Source organism: Gasterosteus aculeatus, chromosome 12, assembly GCF_964276395.1.
Source record: "Gasterosteus aculeatus chromosome 12, fGasAcu3.hap1.1, whole genome shotgun sequence".
Lineage (NCBI taxonomy): Eukaryota > Metazoa > Chordata > Actinopteri > Perciformes > Gasterosteidae > Gasterosteus > Gasterosteus aculeatus.
The window spans coordinates 11,469,291-11,493,973 of NC_135700.1; the positions used below are offsets into that span (position 1 = coordinate 11,469,291).

A 24,683-nucleotide genomic window follows, 5' to 3' on the forward strand; every position below is an offset into this window, starting at 1 on the left:
TGCTGCACATCAATACTGTTATTTGCATAGGGTATTGATCTGAAGTCCTTATAATCACAAAATGTTAATTGCACCAATTAATTCTCAATCTGTTTGTGCCCTTGTCTGGCCGCCTTGAGCCCTGAAGGTCAGTGTGAAAATGAACTGCTCTTTGATTCTCCTCCAGGAAAAGATTTTTTTTTTTTTCAAGACAACACAGTTTGCTACTCCAAAATCAAAAGGCCCTACCATCCTTTATCGTTGTTATCATTCCCTGTGAGTAGCAGCTAATGGGGTTGAATCTTGTGATCTGGTTTGTCCTTTTATACAAGGTTTTTCTTGTCTCGTTCATTAACCAAGGCCGCCTCCTGTTCCCTGCACAACCACGGCTATTTACACCTCAAAGACACATCCCCCTCTATATTGACTAATAAGTCATTTTTGGAGACAACGTATTGTCCACTTGATTCATGGCCCACACGGTGCCTGTGAGTTTCCCTCTGTCTCTGGTCCTGCTGCTAACACAATGTTATTACATGCTGAAACATGACCTCCTGCTTTATTGTCTGTTTGAGATGATCAGAATAATAAGTCAGAGCTGTCGACTCCACCTCTCCTCTGTCGGTGAGATGTAGGTAGGTATGTCCCCTTCCTACACTCATTTCTTTTCATTCAGTAATGACTCTACGGATGTTGCTGTATGTATAACTGCATTCTACTGGATATAAGTATAGAGAGTATAAATCATTATTTATTAATTTTAATATTTCATGACTTCCTTCAGTGAGGAGAATACATTATATTTTTGTAATGGCTGTTTTACTAGTATTGACCTGAGATAATTGCTTTTCCTGCTATCTTCTATTGGTCAACAACGAGAACACAATTAAAGGTTTTGCAACGTGTTTTACTCACCTATATCAGTACATAACAGTGCAGAAGGACTTCTCCTCCCATCCCCGTCATCCATGCCTGAACACAGCCAAATGACAAATGAGACGCCCTGTGTGAAAGATGAATTTCAATTCACTACACCTGTGCCACCCCACCAAATGAAAGGACTGATTGCCTCCGATTGCATATTTAAAAGGCCTAATTCCTCCATTAAGAAACCTATTTACATGAATTAGGGATAATTAGCATTTTCAGACCCACTTCAACTTTGTTCGCCCCCAACCATTAACATTTTAAAGTGTCGGCTGCCAGATACAAGAAATCCCCTCCATCTGATTTGTGCTGACCCCCTATGACGGCTTCCTAAATGGACTTTTTTATTCCTACCCCCTCACTAAAGGAGCAGGTTGGCCCGAGTGCATCGAAAGTCACCTCATTATGGTTAATCAACAAAAGTCTGTGAATTAACGACAACAAAGTGAAGGGCAAAGGTGTGCGGTACGTCTCAGGCGAAGGTCCGGGGCTTCAACAGAACGCACCTTTTATTCGAAGGTGTTACATTCATTTCATAGCTGCTGGGTTGCGTTTAACAGCATGTTGCAAATTGAAAAGTGGAGGCAAAGAGAAAAAAATCAGTGGCCTTTAAACGGTAAGCAGTTAAGTGGAAATGATGAATTAAAGGGATGGTTGAAGAGGAGATATTGAGTATCAGGCTATGCACCTGTTAGGTTCTGTGCTTATTAGAATTTAGCTCAATATAATGTAAAAAAGGAGGCCTTAACTAATGCTGTTTATACAAAGTCTGATTCAGAATGCTTACACATATTTGGGATGAGCGAAAAGCAGTAATCTTCTAATGAAGACAACAGGAGTTGTCTCACTCCCAAATGTAATGCCTCTTATTGCTCTAGTCACAGGCAGGAGAGGGAGAGAGGGGTGTTGTTTTTAATGACTGCATTCGAAGTCAAAACCGACCTGACACCGCAGGCGCTAGCTTACGAAAATACAAGAACTACAATTTTGGCCTTTGTTTTTTGTAAATCTGCAAATATCAAAACTTACACACTGAAACCCAGGAGTGAATTTAGTAGTGAAATAGTTTACAGAATTGTAAAAAAAACCTTTTGGTCTACTATTATATTAAAAAACAGACTGTGTCGTTGGTATATTTATATTTATTCTGGCTGTCAATCCTCTCCGTTGTATTATCAATTAACTGCCTTTGATAATGATTGTCACTTTAAAACACTAAAGGGGTACTGTTCACAATAGGTGGACATCTCCCATGCTGTAATAAACACAAAGCAGCCTGTTTGAATTAACTTATTGTCTGTATTGCAAAGACAACTCACATCATAATTGTGCTATTGATTATACATAACTCACTTTGTCTGATTATGATTACAATTTAATATTGACTTTCTGCGTGCGATGAATTTGCTCTCCCGGTGTCAGTCTTGTTGACTTGTATGATCTATGATTCATCAATACAATTGATTCTCCCAAAGTTCATCCATCCATATTTGACTGGCACATCGGTATTTTACATAAAAAAGATTGAGGGGAGGCAATCTGCATGTCAGCAAAATGTCACCATAATTGAGCCTGGCTGATGTTATTGTCCCTTAACGAAGTTCTGACTGTTTTATAAACAGGCCTGGGACAAGAGGCATCAGTCACTAGGGAGACTGTTAACATTACCAAGGACAAGAGCATCTCACATTTAAACAGGAGCGACAGATGTGCCACAGTCGCCCACATATGGAATTTAAACGCACTCCCTTCCGATCGTATCCATCTATCCATCTACACATGTTCATGTGTTGACTCAGACGCACAGCAGGAGATGTTTACAGACAAAAAAGGAGGACATGCAGCACAACAACAGTTAACAAGAAGGACAGCACACTAAGGCTAATTGGAAACGGCCTGTCACTGATTACAGACACACACTGTTTGAGTGTTTAAGTGTGTGTGTGTGTGTGTGGGGGTACCTTCTATGAGGGCGCGCTATTCACTCCACACACTTTTGTATCCTTGGCAATGGTGGATGGACACTACAGTCACAGTGGGCTGACCTCAGAGGTATCTCAAAAGCTATAGTATCTTTCTATAGTGCCCGTCTAGATCCATACTAGTATTATATCTATTTATCTGTTTACATGGAAAGAGAGGTCGATACTATAGATTACATATAATCTCTACATTATCTACCTATCTATAAATGATATAGTAAAGGTGTACACGCAGTGTGTATCTGCAGTATCTGCCGTCTCGACCTGTGTTTATGTGTTGACTGATGGCAGGAGATGTTTACAGAACCAAAGGAGAATAAGCACAACAAAAACAGCACACAAGGATGGCAGCATACCGAGGCTAATAGGAAAGAGGCCTGTCGCTGATTACAGACACACACTGTTTGTGTTTCTGAGTGCAGACTCGTGCCCCGGATGGGCCTTCCATGGTTGCGTGCTATTCAGTCGACACGCGCACACACACACACACACACTCGGGTGTCTCCGGCAATTGCTCTGCCGGTGGACACCACTGTGGCAGTGGGCTGCCCTCGGAGGTCTCCTGATATCCCGTGTAAAGCCCGCCCAGTGGAGCAGTGAAAAAAAGCTAATAATATGTTATTGCAGTCCAGGTCCCTCCGTCGCCTCTCCGTCAGAACACCACCGTCACCTTACACGCGGACAACGGTGTGATAATGGACAATAATGTGGAGTAGCTGCCTCCCGAGTGGTAGAAGGGCTGGAGGAAAGCAGACCCCATGTGGCCCGACTCCCAGGGCACGTGTCCCCTTATTATGAATCTCCGAGCGACACTTTTCAAAAGGTAAGCATGCTTCTCATTTGTTCTCATCTTATGTTCTAAATGGCAAAGGCTCAGTCTTGACAAAAAGATGCCAGTGTGTAAAACTCCATAGTGAGGCTAATTTGTAAATACTGCTCCACAGCGCTGCTTACGTCATTAGTTGTTCTCAGGCTTCCAGATACTTAAAGCAGTCACACAAAAGAGCATTGGCTAATTGTTTCATCATGATGTGTATTCATATTTAATGTATGGGCATTTTCTCCTGCAAAAACATGGTCATTAGTGGGATCTTAACAAATACATATTCTCATAACTTGTTGTGAGTGTTTTTATCTCCCAAACGGAATTCAGAATCATGTTATCAGTGGTGACTTCAGGCACATTTATAGGAAGTGAGGCGATGAGCAATTGTTGTGTTTTCTTTGTTCATAACAAAGATTCATAAAATAACTTTCACGACACAAGTAACAACCTTGTTTTTTAATCTAAACACATTAAATATGTTTCCTTTGATCAGGCAATTGCCTGAGAGAAATGTTCAAACCAAAAACAAAAGTAAAATTGTAGATATAAAACAAAAGTGTTTTTGTTTTATATCTACAATTTCAGGCCTCTAGAGCTCATGGCCCTAAACGCACAGAAATGCATTGCTAGACACGCATGGTGTTATTACGTTATAATGTTCCAGGGCTTGACTACCTAACCACTGCCTTCCTGTTTGGATGCCTGTGGATGTGGTGGGGCGAGGTTACGTTTTGGCCTGTTAGAGAGCTGCTTAATATGGGAGAGGAAATTCATATGTCATGTTGTGTTGGTTTCATGTAGGCTACGGTGAGGAAGGGAGCTAATGACGGAACGGGCAAATTCATTATCGGCCCCTCGGGGACACAGTGACGTTTTATCAGACCTGCTTTGCCAGGAAGTTTTTGAAGCGGTCGCGTATGAAGCGCCGCGTCTCAGCGGGATCAGCACCAAAGGCTAATAAAAGTTAAAATGTTAGAGGTGCGTTAAAAAGGGTTATGCTAACTTTAAGGCGTCTAAAATACGCTGGAAAAAAAGTGGTGCAGTGCAAGAGAGGAGCATTCCCTGGGCGCGGTCTACCAAACTGTCATAAGAACACGTCTTGGTGTAACCGGGCGCCAAGGGGCAGATGTGAGATGTGTCACTAGAAACGCTTCAGCAGAGAGCCACTTCGACAGATAAATCATTGTTTTCCTATGACTACGATGCGCCTGCCAAGCATTCCTCTGTTGCTCCATTTGTTTTTCTAGCTGTTGTTCAGGTCCTACGCCCTGACCAATTGGATATTATGAGCCTAACCTCTTGAGGTCAGTGTATAACCTTAACCAATTGTCTCAACCAGCTGTGCTGGGCTGGTCTTGCCTGGAAGAGAAGTGGAATGGGGCCAGCTAACTTCTTAGCTGTGGGACGGTGCGAGGCCTTCGGGGTCAAATCAATTGGTGGACCCCATGGAGCGGGACTGCTTGCACCACCGGGTGATCAAATGGGATCAAAGGTAAAATTTGGTGACAATGGGCCAGTGTCTTTGAGATAGTAAAAAATGAAACTATCACAACATGAGCTGGTTCTCACAATACAACAGCAAACTAGCTCGTCCTACCAGGCGATTTGATCAGCTACCTTGTTCAAGTGAAAGAAGGCTCCGAATGGCATTGAAAAGTTAGTTATTTAAATGTTTATTTGCATCTAGAAAATCCCAAAAGCCCATGTGATTGACCTTGGGGGAAAATATAGGCTTTAGACTACACTTCCATGTGTGAAAGGTTTAAGGAAAATGATTGAATTGATGATCAACTTCACATCATGGTATACATTCTAAACAGTCTAATTTACATTTCAGTACTGTAAATCTGCAAGACCCTGATCAGACAGAACACATCTCTCTACAAAAAGAGAGGCCCACCTCTCTGCACCCCGCCTGAATGTGTGCTACAAAAACAAACATGAACTGTACACTATGATATTTTAAATATCTGTAAATATAAATATAAATTTAAATCATTGGATAATCAAGTAGCTCAGGGTATCCAGAATAACTTATCACATGATTTTTTCAAACTCTGGAGATGCAGGACGCTCCTGCAAAGCTGACCCAGAGCACTCAGCAACGCAAAAGCAGCGGGCAAACGTCTTCACCTGATCCAGTAAAAACCAAATACAAAGCATGCTGCACCAGGTCAGGTACAGTATACGTCAACTAGCTTCTAGTTGTGACTCATGCATCGCAGCGCTTTCCAAACTCATTAGATTAGAGCAACAATGAGAAGGCAAATTGTGTCTGACTTTCTATTTGTAATTATTGTGGTGTTGTGAGGGCACGGGGGCATTTCATTTTCTGTCCGATTATTGAATTCTTGCCTCTCTCCTGTGCCGAGTTGTGTTTTGGTGCGTGACCACGAGCTTTGTGGTTTTCCAAGCCTCATGGGACCAATTCCCATTATTTACTTGACTGTGACCCTGTATCATGACCCCTCAAGTCTCCCATTCTCCAGAAGCCTACTTTTAAATTGCCCATCTAATGGCAAACCTGCATTTTTACTCAACTGTAATGAATGCTCCAATTACGCAGAAGGTGATGGAGGCGAATTTCCTATGATAGACGGTGTGATTGGATCTCCCACACTCTCTCCTTCACTATCTCTCCGCTCTTCAAGCATTCCAACAGACCTGTGGTCAGCACTAGCTGCTGGGGAGGAAACTAAGCCTCCACTCGTGGTAATGCACCCTCTCAGTGCACTGCCAAGCCGTGCACCAATGAGGTGACTGCAAAATTAAGTGCTCGAAATAAATGAATTCATTCTGGCAGAAATGTGTCAAATGACCTTTCCGCTGCTCATTACACATGGTGCACATTAGACCAGAGAAATGCTCCTATTGTACGGGATCCTTTGTTTCCCCCCCTCCCCTCTGCGCTGTCAAAGGGGAATGGTCATTAATTGAAATCATTTCCATGTGTAAGGTTGTGCAGATCCCTCCTCAAGGTGTGTCAATGGGTCGATAGATATTTGGACTGTGCAGTGGTGTCAGGTGATAAGAACTCCAGTCACACTGCGCTAAATGACTGCTGAAGCTCCATAAAACCGATTCAAGGGCAGAGGAGATCGTCCCAGCGGACTGTGTTCTGACAGCAGTGACGACGGTCACCGTTCAAAGGTATTGAAATGTTTTGGACCACTCATTGGTGGGCACATTTTTTCCCCTCTGATTAAAAGGTTGTTGGTGAGAACTGAACAGTCTCTCTTTGCAGCCGGCGTCCCCCTGCTCGACTGAATGCCGGGCATTTCACCCGGCTCTGTGCACAAGAGAGGAGGGCTTATCCTAATGCAGAGGCTGCCTGTGTGGCTGCCAAGGAGAGATGTGGCTTTAAGAGGCCCATACATGGCGTTGATTAGTTTTACTGAGCGGGTATGCAGAGACCAATAAATTAAATATGAATAAATTAAAAAAGTACTCTAGCAGAAAATTGCTTGGAAAACAACCACCTACCCATTAAAATATGTATAGTAATGCCTTTTATGTGAAGTAACTTGGGATTAGATATCACTGTAAATTAACACGCCATCCAACCATAGTCAAGAACTTTTCACTTTCAACAAGGACTTATAAAAGGTATTTACTCCAATGTGTTCGGTAATTAATTTGATATTCAAATGGGCTAACGTGAGTATTATAATTGCAAATATCCCAAATAAGAGTAGTTCTAAAAGGGGTAGTGTCAACAAAGATTGATGAGGCTTGCTTTGAAATTGCCATCTGTTTTAAGTGTTCACTTGCCCCTCCCCCACCGCCCCCCTTTCTGTGGAAAGCCACCATGGTTTACCCCTGCCACTTGGCCGTATATATCCGTATTTTGGGGGGGAGTGTTCAGGGGGTGCTGTGGTGCTGCACACACACACACACACACACACACACACACACACTCACAACGTAAACATTGAAGGGGATCAGGAACATCAGCATGTGTGATGAGCTCCCACAGATAACGTCTCCGTAACATTTCCATGACATTGTGGCTGTGTTACCTCATTACCACAATGTCACAGCAGCAGTGAGGATGTTGCGTTTGGGGTGAGGATGGAGGAGAGTACCGTGGGGGGTGGAGGGTGGGAGGGGGGTCACCTGCAGGTATCTGCAGATGAGCTGATTAATTAAAGGGATCTTTATTAAGGTTATTGAGATGAACCCCTCTCCTCTCTCTGAGCCGCCCCATCCATGCTCCTCAGTGGTTAAAGGTGGATGGAGCAGGGGGGGGTCCAATGGAGGGGAAGCATCCTTGCCTCTTTTGACATTAGCCCGCGTGTTCCCACTTTAAACGCCCCATGACTCTCGCCAGAAGTGCATCTCTGCACCCCACCTTTGCAAGAGTGACACTCTCTTCAGGCTCCAAAATGGGGCTGCAGAGTTTTAATCCCTTCAGCCCATCAACCCACCCACCCTTACTTCCATCTGTCAGGAGCACTGCTGGAAGAAAAGGGAGGAGGGTTTTTGGGGGGAGGGTGGGCAGGTGGAGCGCATCCCTTGTTCCATCTCGACGAATTTTCTAATTTCCTTTGCCTCCATGCTTTGTCCCAAATTTACGCCCCTAACCTATCCACCATACAGCCTCCCCTGTTGTCCCCCCACCCCTGCCACCTCTTTCTCTATTGTTTTGGTCAAAGAAGTGAAAGTAAAAACAGAGGCTACTGTTGGATTGCGACAATACAAACCGTCAGTATTTGAAAGCCTCTACACATCAGATGAAAAACCGTCTTCCATATATTCTTTGGAGTATTTCAGTGACTTTAAATGTGTTGCATCTTGAGTCAAGCGCTATCATCATTTACTGTAGGTCATATTATTTTCCAGCACAAACCAACTCTTCATGTTGTCCTATACTTAATCAAACGTCTGGCATGATACAATGAAGACCATATGCTGAATTTAGATCTTCACCTCTGAAAGAAGTTGCCATACAGACGGTGGTCTAAAGAGAAAAACATTTGGCAAAGACAAATCCTTGTGGGGGTTTTTTTTCTTTCACTTTTTAAATTACAAATCAACCAAATCACATCACACCAAATCAAACCAAAAAAATAAGCAGGTCTTATTTTATTTCATTCATGTCATGAAGACATTACCATACAATATATTCATAAGCGACAAGTTACAGTGTTAACGGGCAGTGTTTTGTGCAATCATTTCTAATTACTACTCTTCATGCACAAAACCAGGTAGTAAGCTTTAGGGATAGAACTCTCCTGTCAGATTAACTCCAGGAAATTAAGTCAGACATTTACTACAGCTCCATCTGCTGTTTAGACCCGTCTGGGCAAACCACAGGCAGACAGTATGTCAATAACGTTGAAAAGTGTTGCAGTCACTTGGCAAGCAGCTTGAATCATAGATGAAGATAATTCATTTGTCTGTTTTATTTAAATGTAGAAATTTATTTTGAAGACAGTTTTAACAACTGCACACTACGTTGACACCCTAGTGGACACGGCCCGTGCATGCGCACAGAAGCTCCATTGTTGGCCCTCATTCACTTCAACATGCAAATGTGTGGATTTGAAATTCAGCCTCTGTGTGTTATGCTTGACTACTTTAATGTTGTATCTATGCTGGGGATTATTCTCTCTACAGCGGAAAAACCTGTGCTTGAATGGCAGTGCCCTCAAAGTAGCTCCTACTACTTTGAATGGCCTCCAAACGAGATTAGGCCCGCGGCTGCTCTCAGTCCCAATCCTCTGCATTCACATGGAGCGTAGCCAGCCTGTGTGACGGGGTTTTCTGTTTTGACACTGAGTGGATGCAGTCACTGCGCATGTGGCGTTTTGGAATTGAGAGGTCACTTCGGTCGTTGAAATAATATCCAATAAAACATCCTGTGCTCTTTGTGTCTGCAATTTAACATTAAAATCGAGAAACCATAAGAAATATTTATCATGTTATTGAAAGTGAAATATGACACACAAAAAAAATGTGCAATAGTTCTGTTGTGCAATACTTGGCACATTTTAAGTACATCGTCATAAGTATATAGACACACACACACAAAAACACACACACAGATGTAATCACACGTTACTGCTAATTTTGAGGGAATCAATTTGTACATGTTTTTTTTACAAAAATTGTTGAAAATATTAGAATAGATTACTACATATTGCACTTCCAGCTCATGACAAAGACATTTCCCAATGTAAAGAATGATCTTTCATTTTTAACAAAAGATATTTTTGCATTTCTGTATGCAAAATACATACATTACCATATATATAATAAAGGATGCCATAATGAATGACTGGATGTGCTGCCAGGTAGGAACTCAAATAACTATTAAATAACCGGTTGTATTAAGGAATTATCTGTGCTGTGAGCTCTCTTTACGGATGCTGCTTTATAATAAAAGCCTTCAATCAGATTCTACAAGTCATGAAAAACTCATTCTCATTCTCAATGCGGTTCACAACAAAAAAAAAAGATTAGGGAGTCTGTATTTGGACTGTGCAACAGCAGGCATTTCTCCAGCAATTTGGCCCCATGTGGGTCACACCTCAGACAGGGGCCCTTCTCTTTGGCATGAGGCACTGAGGTCGGACCCTCAGTGGTCTTCGACTTGAAAGACTTGAACTATTTGACACTGCGGTCACTGCTTAGTCGCTGGTCATCACAAAAAAGGTTGCACCATCCACGGCCGTTTCACTGACATCACTGCTAAATTACAGAATTAAATAACATGAAGTGTATATCAGGTTCCCCTTCTAATTTCACCCAAGAGAAAGAAAGTGAGCAAACAAGAGGGAAAAATTCAGTGTGCTCACTTTTCACTAGTGTCCCGTCTTTCTCTGCCTCAAGTGATAAGACCGTCCAATGCTTGAAGAGGTATTGGTCTTAAAGTTTGCGGGGGGCAGTCCTACTTTTATTGGAGGTAGAAGGTCTCTGGTCGTCCACCCTACTGGGTTCGGAGGCTGGTTTCTGTCCGGTACTGACGTCCTTCATGTCCTGAGGTCTTTGCTGCTTTGCACTCGGGTGTCTGGAGGGTTTGATCCCAGCATGAGACTGCAGGGATAATATACATAATCTTCTTACATTGCAGAATTAACTATCACATCCATTTTAAAACAGCTGCATCAAAACACCTTCATCACCATCTTCCGCAATAGGTAACTTTGGCACCATCTAGTGGTCAATAAATATGGAAACCAGTGGGCATGACAATAACAAAAACTAAAGGGAATTCAATTAGAAAACCTGTCTTTAAACTTCAAACTAGTTCAAATGTATAGTAAGATAAAAATCTACAGGTTACAGTGAGTTGTTTTGGAAACATATCAAAACCTATTCAGTAAAGAACAAATTGAATTTAGACTGAAAAGGCCTCGTCGTAGGTGGTTCACCAAACCTCTGCTGTGTGTTGGAGCCGTCCCGGAGATTTAGAGCTTTTGTTTCGCTTGTCCCTCTGAAGGAAGCCACCGCTCTCTTTAGTCTTATTCCAGGATACGAGAGAAAGAGGAAAAAATGTTACCCAGACATCTAAATTATGTTCTGATTTGTTTCAAAAACTGTCGAACAATACGAGATTCACATTCATAATTACCACTTCTATAGCGACACAAGTGATATCTAAAAATCTTGAACTGATAAAAGCAATAACTAAAATATTATTTAGAAATAATCAGCAAAAACTTTGCTAACAGGATAGTCTTATTTAAAAACAGGATAATTACCACATGAGGTAAACTGTGTGGAAGCAGAAGTAACACTACTTAAATAGATAAGTAAAGACATCTTTGAAATATACATAGCCAAATGTGGAGCTGAGCAAAAACAGACATACGGGTTTGGTGGATGTGGAAGGTGTGCGGACGCTGCCGTCCTCCTCAGCGTGGCTCCAGCGTTTGCCGTATGTTGCTGTTGAGGCTTCGCTGGGGACCAGCGGTGCGTCTGGCGAGTCGTCCACAGTCTGTGTTCCTATTGTGGACAATTTGAAATAACATTCCGTTCCTCAGTACTCTTCACTGTATGATCATTAAATGCCCCGTTGTACATATTACAATTAGTTTCTGGTATGCAGATTTTTTACTTATTTGACCTTTTTTGCTACTGGATTTTGCACAGCTATCACTAGTGAGCGAGTTTATTTCTGATTTCTGGTGGGTTGTTATCTGTGAAAGTATCACAGTATCAAGACATGTCAAACACGGTATTGTAGAAAAAACTCAGGGTAAACTGCAGGTAACCATAGCAACAATACAAAAGCTTAACTTAATATAAATGAAACTGGCTCTGCCTCCACTTTGTCAATTATATTCATACTGTACACCAGAATATATTGTTGTATATTATTGCTTATACAATAATGATTATTCAAGTTACCATGACATGGATTTAGTTATTTGAATCAAGTTAAATTTATCATCGTCTTACTCTCTCTCTGTTCAGGGAGGTCGAGAACCATCACCAGCACATTGGACGGCATAGCAGGCACATTAGTGTCCCCCTGTTGGACAAAGCAGCCAGTAAGAGCTCCAAGTGTGACTCATTTGGTGAATTTTATTAAAGCAGCTGGAATAATCATTGCCTTACTGTAATCCAGGGGTTTTCTAAAAGCTGATTAGCCGACATGCGGTAGGCGGGGTCCGCCTTCAGAAGGCAAGTCAAAACATTTTTTGCTGTTGAGACAGACTCGAGCCAATTGGTGAGCTCGTCAGCAGCAATCTGAAGAGTAAGACTGCAATGCAACATACTGTACTGTAATTCATTTATCTCAGAGTTTCACCTGCATCACTGACTGTGCCCCAGATGGGTTGAAGAAATGTGACTTCTCTGTTCATAATCTCCTTAAGTAGGTCTGCTTTTGTTTGGGACAAAAACGGAGGCTCCCCACACAGCCTATAGGGACACACAGCGCAGATACATGTAGTCCTTCACACTCAGTAGACATCTATGTGTTTGTGTACATATAGTATGTGTGTGTGTCTACTTACAAAATGTACATAACGATACCTATGCTCCACACATCACACCAGTGGCTGTAGCCACGATCACTCATCATTTCCGGTGCTGAAATTCACATGCATACACAAAGGTTTGCCTTTTTTTAAGTTGAAATAGTTTTGACCCACATATCATTAGTGGCAAATATTGAAGAGAATGGTTTGAGATTCTAGTTACTTGAAAGCCCTCCGTCTCATGCAGACGCTAAAGAGGGGCTTTTGCTGTAACAAGCCGGTCTGTCGGTCTGTGCACAGATTTTGTCACTGTGGTACCGTCACACCCGTGAAAGATACAGTTACAAAAGTTTACAGGTGTGTAGTTGAGATTTAAATGAGATTAGAGAATGGCACAGAGTAAGGGGGCCGGAGGTGGTGAAGGGTCCGTCGGTCCGTTTCCTGCCTTTTCCTGCTAATTGCGAATTTCTTTTCGCGAAATAGCATGAAAGTCATGTACTATTTTAGCTTGCACGCACGACACATGTTTAATCCTAACGTTGGCTTGCTATTTGAGCAAAAGATGCAAACCGAACTCCAAACAAAGTAATAAAAGAACAGTAAAAACATTAGCAGGCTACCTTAACGTATAGATATAAAAACACCAGGAATGCCTGATTCAGAAGGAGTACACATTTACTTCCTTCCACTTCTGAAATGAATATAAACATGTTTAACTTTGGCACCCCTTAGTGGGAGAACCTCAAAGATTCTGTGGCAAATAAAATACTACACAGTAATTCAAGCTCTATCCCTGTGTGCTACTCGCATGTTTAAGGAGATATGTGAGGTGTCATACCCATATAGGTAAGAGTCCCACAGGCCTCCTTCATTATGTTCTCAATGCCGACACCGTTTGTCTTCACCGATAGTCCAAAGTCTGTCACCTAGGCAAAGAAAAGCACTAAATAAAAACGGGGATACAAATAAACATGAAACGTGCGGATGGAACTCAGTCAATAATCAGTTAAAAAGTGCTTTTGTCAGAAAAACAAGCCTGCAGGTGGAGCATCCTTGACTATCGACATGGATGTTTAGGCTGTACAGGAACCCCTATTTGTAAAGGGTTATCACATTATTATAACGGCAAAAAACAAATCCAGAAGACAAGACTTTTAAAACAGTAAGTGTAAGAAACAGACGGTGGTCTAGTCTTGCTTCAGCTTGGACACCATGTATCTGATTTGACTTGCTCATTGATAGTGCACACAACGAACTGTGCACAGCTGGTAAAGATTCAACGGAGTCTCTCTCGGTAAAGATATTCTATAAAGGGAGACGGGAGTATGTTGTAACAAGGGCGTTTTTAAAGCCTTTTGTAAAAAATAGTGGGTGAAGAAATAGTCTCCGTCCGAGGCTCATACTCGGCCCGACAGAGAATAGTTAAGAAGGTTTCTCAGTCTGAGACACCATCTTACCTTGATATTAATCCTGCCTTTATCTTCCTCATCAGGATCATTCATCACAAGAATGTTCTCAAGTTTCAAGTCCCGGTGCACAATGTCTGTGAGATGGGAGGACAACTTTTAAAAATACATAATGGGTTTGCATGCAGTCATAACATACATGCATGTGACAGTTAGTTGTCATTATCAATATTTATATCAATATTCTCAGGAAGCCAATAGACCATCGCACTGAAACCACTGAGATGTATCACACAACCCCAACAAGTTGTCACTGTGTTGATGATTTTATCCATTTAACATTAAAATGATTTGTGGGTGCATCATCAACGACAGCCACAGCTCAGAGGAAAAGAAGCATTGAAGCCTGTGATCAGAGTGCAGCGTGATCTGCTCACGTTATTCACCAGGAAAAGACAACGTGTCCTCAGAGTCGGTCATAGTGGTCGGTTCACCTTTCGAGCAGTACGTCGGGTCGAGCGGCCTCGTTAACAAACCTTGGTGGAGGGAGACGGGGAGGAGGGAAAATACTATTTGCCCTGGGCTGTCTTGTTCACTGCCCTGTTTGAAGCAACCAATTATAAAACGGAACAGTGTTGATGGGGTGGGAAAGGTAAGTTAGACCAACTAGTGTTCACAAAAGAAATACCTGAGAAGGCTTTTTTTCATGGGTGCATTTAAGATATGTTTTGTTCTGTGTTATTCAACTGCTTGCTGACAACATAACACACAATTTCACATTCAGAAATGTCTATTTTATTTGTTTACAATAAGCAATTCTAAAATACTCTAGATCTGCATTTATTTTGCTGTGTTTAAAAAAATACTGTTTACCAACTACAATATAATTTTTGGTGTATTAAGATTTCAGTAATCTTCACTGACTGAGCCACTGAAATAAACCATCGGAGTGGCAGTGTAGCTACATGCACATGCAAAATTTACCATGTTGTTGTAGAATTAAAGCTCTAATAACAGCCGAGGCAAAGTGAGGCTCAATGTGTAAAACGGCTGACAGCAGAAAACATTTGACAAAATGAAGCTTTGTGAAAGTTCATCTGACACAAAGGTTCCCGCTGCCTCAAAACCAGCTCTTTCTCATTTGCATTGTTAGTTTACATTAAGGAGAGGGAAACCAGCAGAGAGGTACTTTCCAACTAAAACACACCTATTAATCAGTATTGCTCCCTGGCTTGTTGCAAATTAGTCATTAGACGCATGTGGCGATGCCTCATTGCTGAGCAGTGTGCTAAATTACAACAACAGTTTTTGCTCTAAAAAGGTTAATCAGCATGTTAAAATCATTATAATAATGCTCATAATAATTATAATAAATAAAAACTATGATCGCAATGTGTTGGGATCCAGCAAAGAAAGGTTTGGTTATTATCAAGTTCTAATTATTGATATTAATAAAATTATTATTATCAATAATAACGGAGAACCAGTCTGAGATCATAAATAACAAACAAAACTGTGGATCAAGTCTGAAGATTTGCGCACTAATCCACATTCAGAGTGAACAATGAAGGATTGAATCAGACAATAACAACAAGCTATAGTCAAAACATTCAATGGCGGACATCGTGATTACACCACAAAAGGCTCCACAAACAGTAAGACAGAGAGGTGAAGGACGTAGTCACGTAAAGTGGTCGTGTCCTGAGAAACTCAACAACTGCCCTACCGCGATTATTTTACAGGCGAAGAAGACACACAATGAAGGCCACGCTTACTTGCCACGTGTGTGTAAAATAAGCCAAACAGAGCATCTTTGTGTGTGTGTGCGTATGTGTGGGTTAGTTTGAAATTTAGAAGATAAAGATAATTAGTGTTGCAGGGGAGAAACAGTGACAGAAACATTTGGAAACAACATTGTTTCAATTGTCGTTGTCGTAGTTGTTAACCTCCAAACAACCCCGTCAGTGACTTCAGGGAGTAGCAAGGGTGAAAAACAGGTGAGTACTTCGTGAAGTGAGTACTACAGGTGAGTTCTTCCACGAAGGTCATCAAAAACCTCGATCTTCGTCGTTTTGTATCACTATCATTTCTATCTGTAGGGTGAAATTACCTCTCTTGTGGAGGTAGACGACGGCGTCAGCTAAGCTGCAGATGATGTGTCTGGTCTCGTCTTCTGTAAAGTACTTTTTCCGCTGTAACAGCTGCTTAAGTTCACCTCCATCGCAGAGGTCAATAACCAAATAAGTCATCTAAGAACAAGGAGAGAAAAAGCAAATAGTCCATTTGGGTTATAAATACCATTCATGCACACGCAGTATTAGGTCACAGATATGTCATATCCAAAATGTGTCAAGACGCACATTACAAACATCCCACTCTTTGTTTGTTTAGAGTTTGTTACTTAAAATGTTTGCTTAGATCACCTGGGCCGTGTGGTACACTTCCTGGAGATGTATTATATGAGCATGGTCCACTTGTTTGAGGATGTTTATTTCATGGCCCAGCATCCTGGCTCTCCTACTTCCTGCCTGAAGTGACAGAATGGGAAATCACAATTGATGGCTTTTCAGTCTGGTTGTGATCATGTTTCTCTCAACATTGAACCTCCCTGTTAGAACAGTTAAAACAGGCTTCCCAGAGAGATGCCAAATGCACTCACCGCTGGTCTGCAAACCTCCTTAATAGCCCATTTTGTCTGTGTCTCAATATGAGTGGCTTCATAAACAACTCCAAAGCTACCTTGACCCAATTTCCTTCCAAATGTATAGATGTCCTATGGGAATAAGGAAGAGAATATGAATGCATTTGTAAAACACACTTGCTGACTGTAACACAGCACAGGATGAGCCCTGTGTTTCAGAATTTGGGATCATGCCCCTGTTTTGGAGACCTAAATTCCAAAGAGCATCCCAATTTTAAGCTCTCTGAAAAAAACAGAACATTTCAGATCTCTGGTGGTGCAGAATATAGTAGTTCTAATCAAGTTACAAATGATTAAGTGGCTGCTGCAGTTTGTTCAATCTCAGGTCTAATTAACTTGATCATTATCTGTGTGCATGCAAGGCTGAGCACTGGCTGCTTTAGCATTTGGCGATGGGAGAAGTCAAATTCCCCAATGAAGAGTGGCTATATAGCAGCAAATTGAAGTTTCATCCTCTTCTGTTGCAGATAAGAGTCTATCATAAAGGTCAACAGCAGGTCTGTGTGTCTGTTTCAGCGGTGGCCCTATAGCAAAAATACAGAATCATGTAAAGAAGCTCACCGTACCCTGAGGTCAGCATCATTCTCCAGGCGTATCAAAGGCACATTCCTCTCCAGCGCGTCCCTGCTGGTCGGCGTGGACACCATGTTAATGCCTAATCCACTAACAAAGACGCGTGTCACCTAGAGATGGAAGAAGAGGGCCGTCATTATCCCTTTGAGATTTCCTCTCGGGCCACCGGATGACAGGTTGTCCATAGACATTTAGAGTAAATGGAGATATTTGTTACAAAGAATAACTGCGTCGCCAGTAACCAATAGCTATTCCTAGAACATAATAAATGTGCACGAATGCGATTGTTAAAGAACAAAACACATTTTACCATCATTTTACTCGAATTATTGATTAACAGCAGTGTTTGCAATTTGTCAGTATCATCTCAAAATGTATTACTGATTAAAAGTGTTGAGTTACATTAACAACAAACTTTTATTTAAAAGCCTTTTCTAGCATTGAAGACACATTTTGTATCAAAGAAACTCCACAAGTTTGCAAAATACCTGAATCTTTATTTACCCGAGTCCATTGTCTCACTCTTTTAAATGAGTGGTTTATGACCAAACTTCTGTCTCAGTCCAGACACATATTAACCTTAATCCCAATTCACCCAGTCTCTAAAGCCAAATTAAATGTAAAGCAATTATCAAGGGATGCCCGGGAGCTATGAAGTGGATCCACCACATGAACAGCAATTAATTATTAACAAGGAAGCAGTGTCTTTAACCTCTTCACTGATGCATTATTTTAGCCCTGTCAGGGCTCTCATAACAGGCCTGTCTCTCCCATTACCTCATGTCTATTTTCCAATCAAAACGATTGTGACAGCCTCTGGAAATTCCAATCACCTCAATCTCCGCTCATTTGTGGAAGACAGAGGCCTGTGATGAGTGTATCACCGGAGACTTGAAGGGACTTGAGGACCTCACATCTGGTCCTTAGCCCCAGTTCCAAGGTGCAAAGGAAAGCAGTACAAACAGGAAATGTAAAAACATCCTTGAAAGACCACGTGTAGACGGCTTATTTCCCTTTTGTTCACTTAACTAAGTGACAATATTCTGTGCATGGATCTTTTTTACCCACCTCTTCCTAGACAGAGGATTAGCCCGGGAACGAAAACATAATTATTAACTGTGTCCAGCAATGATTAAATGACGGTAGACAGCCCAACTTAACAATGTCAAAACATAATAGTCTTTGTTATCACAGACACACTGAAAGATAAGTAAACATCAGGGCCCAACCATAAGGAAACGGAGGCTCCATCCTTTACATTGAGCTTGCCTCATCTCCAGTTTCCACAGGAAGTAATTAGAAGCGCCGGTTCATCACAAGTCGAGCCCATGCTTGCCTCATCCCTCCATCATTCTGTCACACAATCATTTGTGTGTATTTACCCTACTGAGTGCTGAGTAGAGCAAATATACGTGGTGCCTAATGACTGAAGAAGTGGGGAATACTGTCTAAGAACTTTGCGTATAAAATCAATGTCACTTTGGAGCAAAGAGAGCTTGGATACAATGCATGTGTGCCTTCCCTTAAACCGGCTCGTCTTTTGTTAGCTCAACGTAATGTGCTTTTACCAGAGAGGCTGTGGTGATCTTCTCATCGGGCAATATAAGACTTTTGAACAGAACCAACCCAATCCTGTCAACATTCTACAGCAATGCAGTAATAGTGCTGCTAATCAACCGGTTTTAAGGGTGAGCTTAAGGAGATGTGGATAGAACCACATGAGGGATGCTGATGATGCCGAAAATATTTGTTGATTCATCAATCGGCATAAAATAAATCAATGATTTTCTGCCCTGTAGGTCAAAACCTCTTTTCATAAACAGCTTCTCCCATTTGCAATAAGGTTTCTGAGCTCGGTCTCCGAACTGGGAAATGCTGCTCTGTCTCTTTGTGACATGTGCGTAAATATCCACCTTTTTTTTTTAATTCCAGTATCATTGCAATCATCACTTATTGTTGTCTATGTGCTATGCTTCATGTGTTCACTATGTCTAGTCACCACTTTGTACTAGAGACAATTTCCACTGACACGCTTCATGTGGCCATTTAAGTCAAGTGTCTGTAAATGAATTGTTCCTGGTCATTTATCGGGAAGAATACTTTTTCAAATGTGAATGTTTTCCAAGTTTTTACCACTTCAAATCAGTGGACTGTTGTTCTTGCAAAAAAAAGGGTATTAGTCTGTGGAAAACGATACTAAATGGTTAATCGTTTAATCATAAAAAGACTCAATGCAAATATCACTAATGAAAATGATCATTATTTACAGCCCTAATTCAATTGATGTGTGATTTGCCAGCAGAATAACTGCAGCATATCAAACGTCAGCAGTGCTGTGTCCCACAATTAAATGGCAAATAGTATGCCGCTGAAACCACATTGTCAAAACCAGACCATCAAGATAATGCAAATTTAAATTATTATACAGCGCTTTGATTTCTTTAATGAAATAAATAGCAGAATAAATTAGGCTTAAGCAGCTTCTAATGACGGGGCCTCGGGCTGTAAAAAGCAGCCTCTAAAATATAGCCTCCAAATCAAACACAAACAGAATCTAGCTTACTTCAATTAAAATGTACACTCCTATTCGTTTTGCTTGAGCCCGAATATTACATTTTCCCCATGTGAAACTTAATCATTTATTGACAGCTTGGCTTTGATGACAAATGATAAACTTCACAGTCCTAATGAAGCGTGGAATTACATTACCTGATGAGGCAAGAAATTGCATGTTTAGAATGCAAATATAGAGCCCATCTACTTCGCTAAGTTACTTGGTGACTCATAATATTATGCAGAGAGATTATCAAGGCTTGTGGTCTGAGTGTAATATATCAAGAACCTTCCAACCTTAAGCCATTAAAAGCATTAAACACTTACTAAAGAGCTGTGAACACAGTATAATAGCCCTGTAGTCCGTCAGCTATCTAACAACAACAAAAAAAGAGGTTCTTTAAAAATCTATTCCTACATTCAGCAAACAAGTAATGCATGTTGCTGCTCCGAGAATTCCCTCTGTCTCCAATGGTCATATTCGATAAGTCCATTGGAAATAAAACATGCTTTGCCAAAAGGAAGTAAAAGATCAAATTCTGCCATTTGCTCAGAGCACTCCACATGTTGCTAGAAGATAAGGGCCGACACATTCAAATTCTCTCATTGGTTTAATCCCGGTTAAAGCTAATCTCTGCCCTTGCTGGGCTCAGCCTTGGGAAGCCATGAGGGCGGACATCAAGAAAAATGTGGGCCTTGGCAAAAAAAAAAAACAAGAACAAATCAAATTCATTTCAATGACAACCCGGAGAGAACTGAGCACATTTATATCTGAATACACAGACGTGTGACGCTACACCTTCGGGTATAATTCAGTAATTGTCCAACACGCAAGCGGATAACGTTGACGCGCTTTGCTAAAAATGTGTTTTTAAACAGTTAGCCCAGGACAACACAACCAAATAATAATGGGGCTTTAACTGACCCAATAAATCTAACTTACTATTCAAATCGAGGAGGTTATGAACATAATGAATGAACATAATCAGCATTGACTGCTCCTGCTACTCTGGCAGTTTTCAAATGTCTAAAGAATGTAAAAGCTCTGTTGTTATTAGCTTTTTATAAACGCTTATAAGTACGAAAAGGTGCATTAATTACTTCACTGGAGATCTAAGTAGCATTTATGCAGCAGTTGTGAGACAGATAACTATCATCATCTCAGTTGACACCAAGCACTTAAAAACTGAGCTGGTAAGAAGTGAGGTTGCTCCTTTTTAGTACTTAAAGCTAATCTGGTTATTTTATGTTAACATTTAACATTTGTAAATCGGTGTTCTATGAACACGTGGAGATATCTTTGCAATTAACGTTGATTAGCTTAAAGTTGATGGGAACAACGCCAAGCTAACGTAACGTTAAGTTAACATTAACATTAACATTAAGCTAACCGACGTGAGAGATGAGGCTGGCCTTTTAACCGTATATTATTTTACATTAACGCGGTAGAGGCTATTTCTCGTTGACCATCTTGTAACTGTGAAGGCAAAATGCTTTAAGGATACTCTTTTTAAAACGTAACGTCAATAAGTGTAGGAAAGACTGGGTGGTCAACTTTTAGCAACGCTAAAGTAGCATTACCCCAATGCAAACGTTGTCATGGCAACGAAACATGACGTTGCAGAAGCCGACCGGCCGAAACGTCTTATAATAATACATATGGGAGTCCCATTTGTCTCGGTTAGTAACACGGTGAAGGCTCAGGTGAGAAGGTTGAACGACCGCTTCTTACCTCTTGAAGTAGATCATGTTCTTTTAGAGGATCGGTCTTCAACATACAAACTTTTTCAGTGGGTGACTATGGAGAGCGAAGAGGGACAAATCTCGAACGATGAATGAACTTCGGGGGGGGTTGCAGCGCCCCTTGTGGCTCGTGTGTGTCTGACGACGTATAAAAGCCCGGACATTGAAAAGGAAGCACTTGACCACCTCTGGACTTTCACCCAATTTATAACGTGAGCACTGACCGTTAGTACTTTCTCGATTTTTCGCGAATGGAGAACTGGTTTTCTCTGTGGTAGCCTGGATTTTGGTTGGTCCGTAGTCTCCATCTAGTGGACACTCCTGCAGTGGTTTATCTGAGTTTTAAAATTCAGTTTTAAAATTCAGTGTGGAACAATTCAACCACAGTTTTGAATCGGATGAAAGTAAGAAAGTGTATAGTCACCATGTGAGACAACTTTAAGTGAGTCTTGACATTAGCCTGTGCACACTTTGCTACAGCACCGTCACCACCCAATATGTCCATAATTAGGACACAAAAGTTTACTTGCTCCATATTTGAAATCATGTTCTAAAAATATTTTTTCTGCACTGCCACGGAAATATAGAATCACATTTTTCCGACCGACGGCTCCGTTTATACCCACAAATGATTTTTTTTCCTGAAGAATTCCTTCTCCAAACACAAAACGGCAGCTACATTTTTTAATTGCAGCTTTAATGTTCTTTATTAACCTATTGAAAAAAGTTACCAGCTCTATTTAGGTTACAGGTTGCTGTTTGCATGAACTTTAAAGAGATTAGTGGAAGGTAGGCTCTTTAAATCATAACAAGAAATCTTATTTGGGCTGCCTGAATTGTAATCTTTGCATGACATTTAACTGCACCCTAGGAAATTATATTTGAATTAGGTCTACAAAAAAGAAACTGTACCATAATGACAAAAAAAATGCTGACTACAACAGAGATATTTTAGATGCTATGACAACATTGACCTACTTTATAACTTTTGACCACCACCTACAGTTAATACCGTTTGATTCATCTTTTTTTTACTTCTCACACACTGCCCCTTCCTGTACTGTATGTCTATGTTATTTTATATATCGTAAAATATTGCATTGCTTTAAAATCAATTGTCCTTAGGGGACTAAATTTAGTTCAAAGGGTGTCATTGGTTTAAAAATATGACATTTTAGAAAAACTTGTATTTTGACATGCAAATGTATAAAATGTTTGTTGTGCAAAAGAAAATGTCAAATGACAAAATGTATAATTACAGACATTATGACCACTAATTTCCAGCAAAAGACAGACTTCCGCTTTTTACCAGCGGGTTTATTGATGAGTTTGTCTATGCGGCCTGCAGGGTGCTCAAGGTTCTCCATAACATGACAGATCAGTTTTGTGAAGAAGCTCGATTTCAAAGTAGCTCCCCTCTCCAAACACGAACCAAGTCACCAGTCTGCCATAGACGATTAAAGCTGAATTATACAACTTGTGAACCAGGTGGTGAAGCGGCCCCGAGGCAGAATCAGTTATATATTATATTGTTATAATGGTGATGCCCTAGAACCAACTGAACAAAACAACAGCATTATTTATTAGAACTATATGTTGTGTCCAGAACATTTTTAGTAGTATCAAGATGCTTTTGTAATCTACAAATATATCTCTATATATGTTTTTTCATGTTGATACTTTAATGTGGGCCCCACATGATATGACAGATATTATAATCCAAAATCTAAATGTCCTCAACTTAGTGTGGTTTGGTTCATATTGAATCGATTAGTCTACAAAGCCTGTTTCTTTTCTACGGGGGAACTTTTCTACAGCGTTTGGAATGCAGTGCTTAACTCCAACTTACAGCAGGAAGCTGTGGAAAAACATGGTAAACTATTTGCTAAAAAGACAATAACCGCAATTCATGACCTAAATTCGTATCTGTTGTTATGACCAAAACAAGATAAAAATATATCAATGGACATCCTTTATGAAATTAATCCAAAAAGAAACATGTAAAAATATGTTTGCTATAAAAAACTTGGGTTTGCTGATAATCAAGCCCTAACCAATGAGCATTAACTTGGTGAATGCAGATGCACAAAGCTTTCTAATGAGCAGCAATGAACAACGCATGGTGCCAGTTTAATCAAACTATAGGACAATGATTACTTTAATCACCGTGGTGCATGATTGCTCGTAAGGAAAAAACAAACCAATTAATTTAGTGCAGAAGAAAAGAGGTTTCAAATTCAAAACCGCTCTGCAAAGTGTAATTCTATCACAATCATCAAGACTGTAAAATAAACACTTAATGATAGTAAAATGTGCACTGATTTCTAACACATGTGACACGGACGGGTTTTGTTGACTCACTTTAGATCAAAAAACACATTTTATCATTAAAACATGGACTGAATGACTGATGTATTTTTCTTTAAATTTCATAAATGTTAGACCTGTTTTTGATAGTTAATTAGCTCTGAAGTGAAACTGTTGCATTGTAGTCTAACTAAAAAGTGAACAATAAAATAAATTAAGTTCAAAATCACTTCTTTCCATGGAAAACGGAATTGGTTATTTAGGTCATTAAGATATATTTCCATTTATCCTCACAAGTGTGGTCATCGAGAGCTATATTCCTCTACAAATATCCTACTGCTGTCAGCATCTGTCTTGGATAAACAAAAAACAAGGAACTCAAAAGTCGAGTTTAAATGAAAGATAAACAAAATGAACACAAACTTATCACACTTTCATAAACCTATAGTTTACCCTCTATCTATAGTGTATAACAGAAAAAGGCCTGTGCTCACCTTGAATCCCCAGCAGAGACGACTTGACATCATTCATGACGGTGAAAGTTAAAATGTGCAGTTTAAAGCTCTTCTCTCTCTTCTGCACACTGAACAGAGTGCACGGACGAGCATTTGGAAGAGCTGCTTCACTCTCGCGTGTCCCCCTGGGAGAACTAAAAACATGCAGGGTCTCTGAACCTTCTCAGCCAACACAACGTGTTTTGCAAGTGGGGTGCAAAAAGGTCGACCAATCCACAGATGGTTCGGAGAGGTTTGAGGA

The 24,683-nt window shown here is 40.7% G+C and overlaps 1 protein-coding gene across 3 annotated transcripts; it reads right to left on the bottom strand.

Annotated features, from left to right (window-relative positions):
* Nucleotides 1–8,784: 8,784 nt before the first annotated feature.
* stk33 (serine/threonine kinase 33) lies at nt 8,785–24,574 on the bottom strand. 3 transcript variants are annotated; one of them, XM_078085291.1, is made up of 14 exons: nt 24,422–24,574; nt 17,318–17,434; nt 16,710–16,823; nt 16,474–16,578; nt 16,161–16,299; nt 14,102–14,187; nt 13,483–13,570; nt 12,681–12,756; nt 12,473–12,585; nt 12,280–12,365; nt 12,121–12,193; nt 11,531–11,664; nt 11,096–11,179; nt 8,785–10,752 (listed from the first exon to the last, which is right to left on the bottom strand). In XM_078085291.1, the coding sequence occupies exons 1-14, from the start codon at nt 24,452–24,454 to the stop codon at nt 10,585–10,587; spliced, it is 1,416 nt and encodes a 471-aa protein (XP_077941417.1). In that variant the 5' UTR covers nt 24,455–24,574; the 3' UTR covers nt 8,785–10,584. The 3 variants fall into 3 exon arrangements, with proteins under 3 accessions (XP_077941417.1, XP_077941416.1, XP_077941418.1); XM_078085290.1 differs by lacking the exon at nt 24,422–24,574 and adding an exon at nt 21,610–21,933; XM_078085292.1 differs by lacking the exon at nt 24,422–24,574 and adding an exon at nt 18,158–18,241.
* Between the last annotated feature and the right edge of the window lie 109 nt (nt 24,575–24,683).

What these genes read in the sequence shown, in the direction of transcription:
- stk33 (XM_078085290.1), bottom strand. Translation starts at nt 21,654, where the DNA reads ATGTTGAAGACCGATCCTCTAAAAGAACATGATCTACTTCAAGAG. An exon ending in AGAATGATGCTGACCTCAGG is followed by an intron (nt 16,824 to 17,317) that starts GTACGGTGAGCT and finishes TTATTCCCATAG; the next exon opens with GACATCTATACATTTGGAAG. An exon ending in CTTCCACATCCACCAAACCC is followed by an intron (nt 11,180 to 11,530) that starts GTATGTCTGTTT and finishes TCCTGGAATAAG; the next exon opens with ACTAAAGAGAGCGGTGGCTT.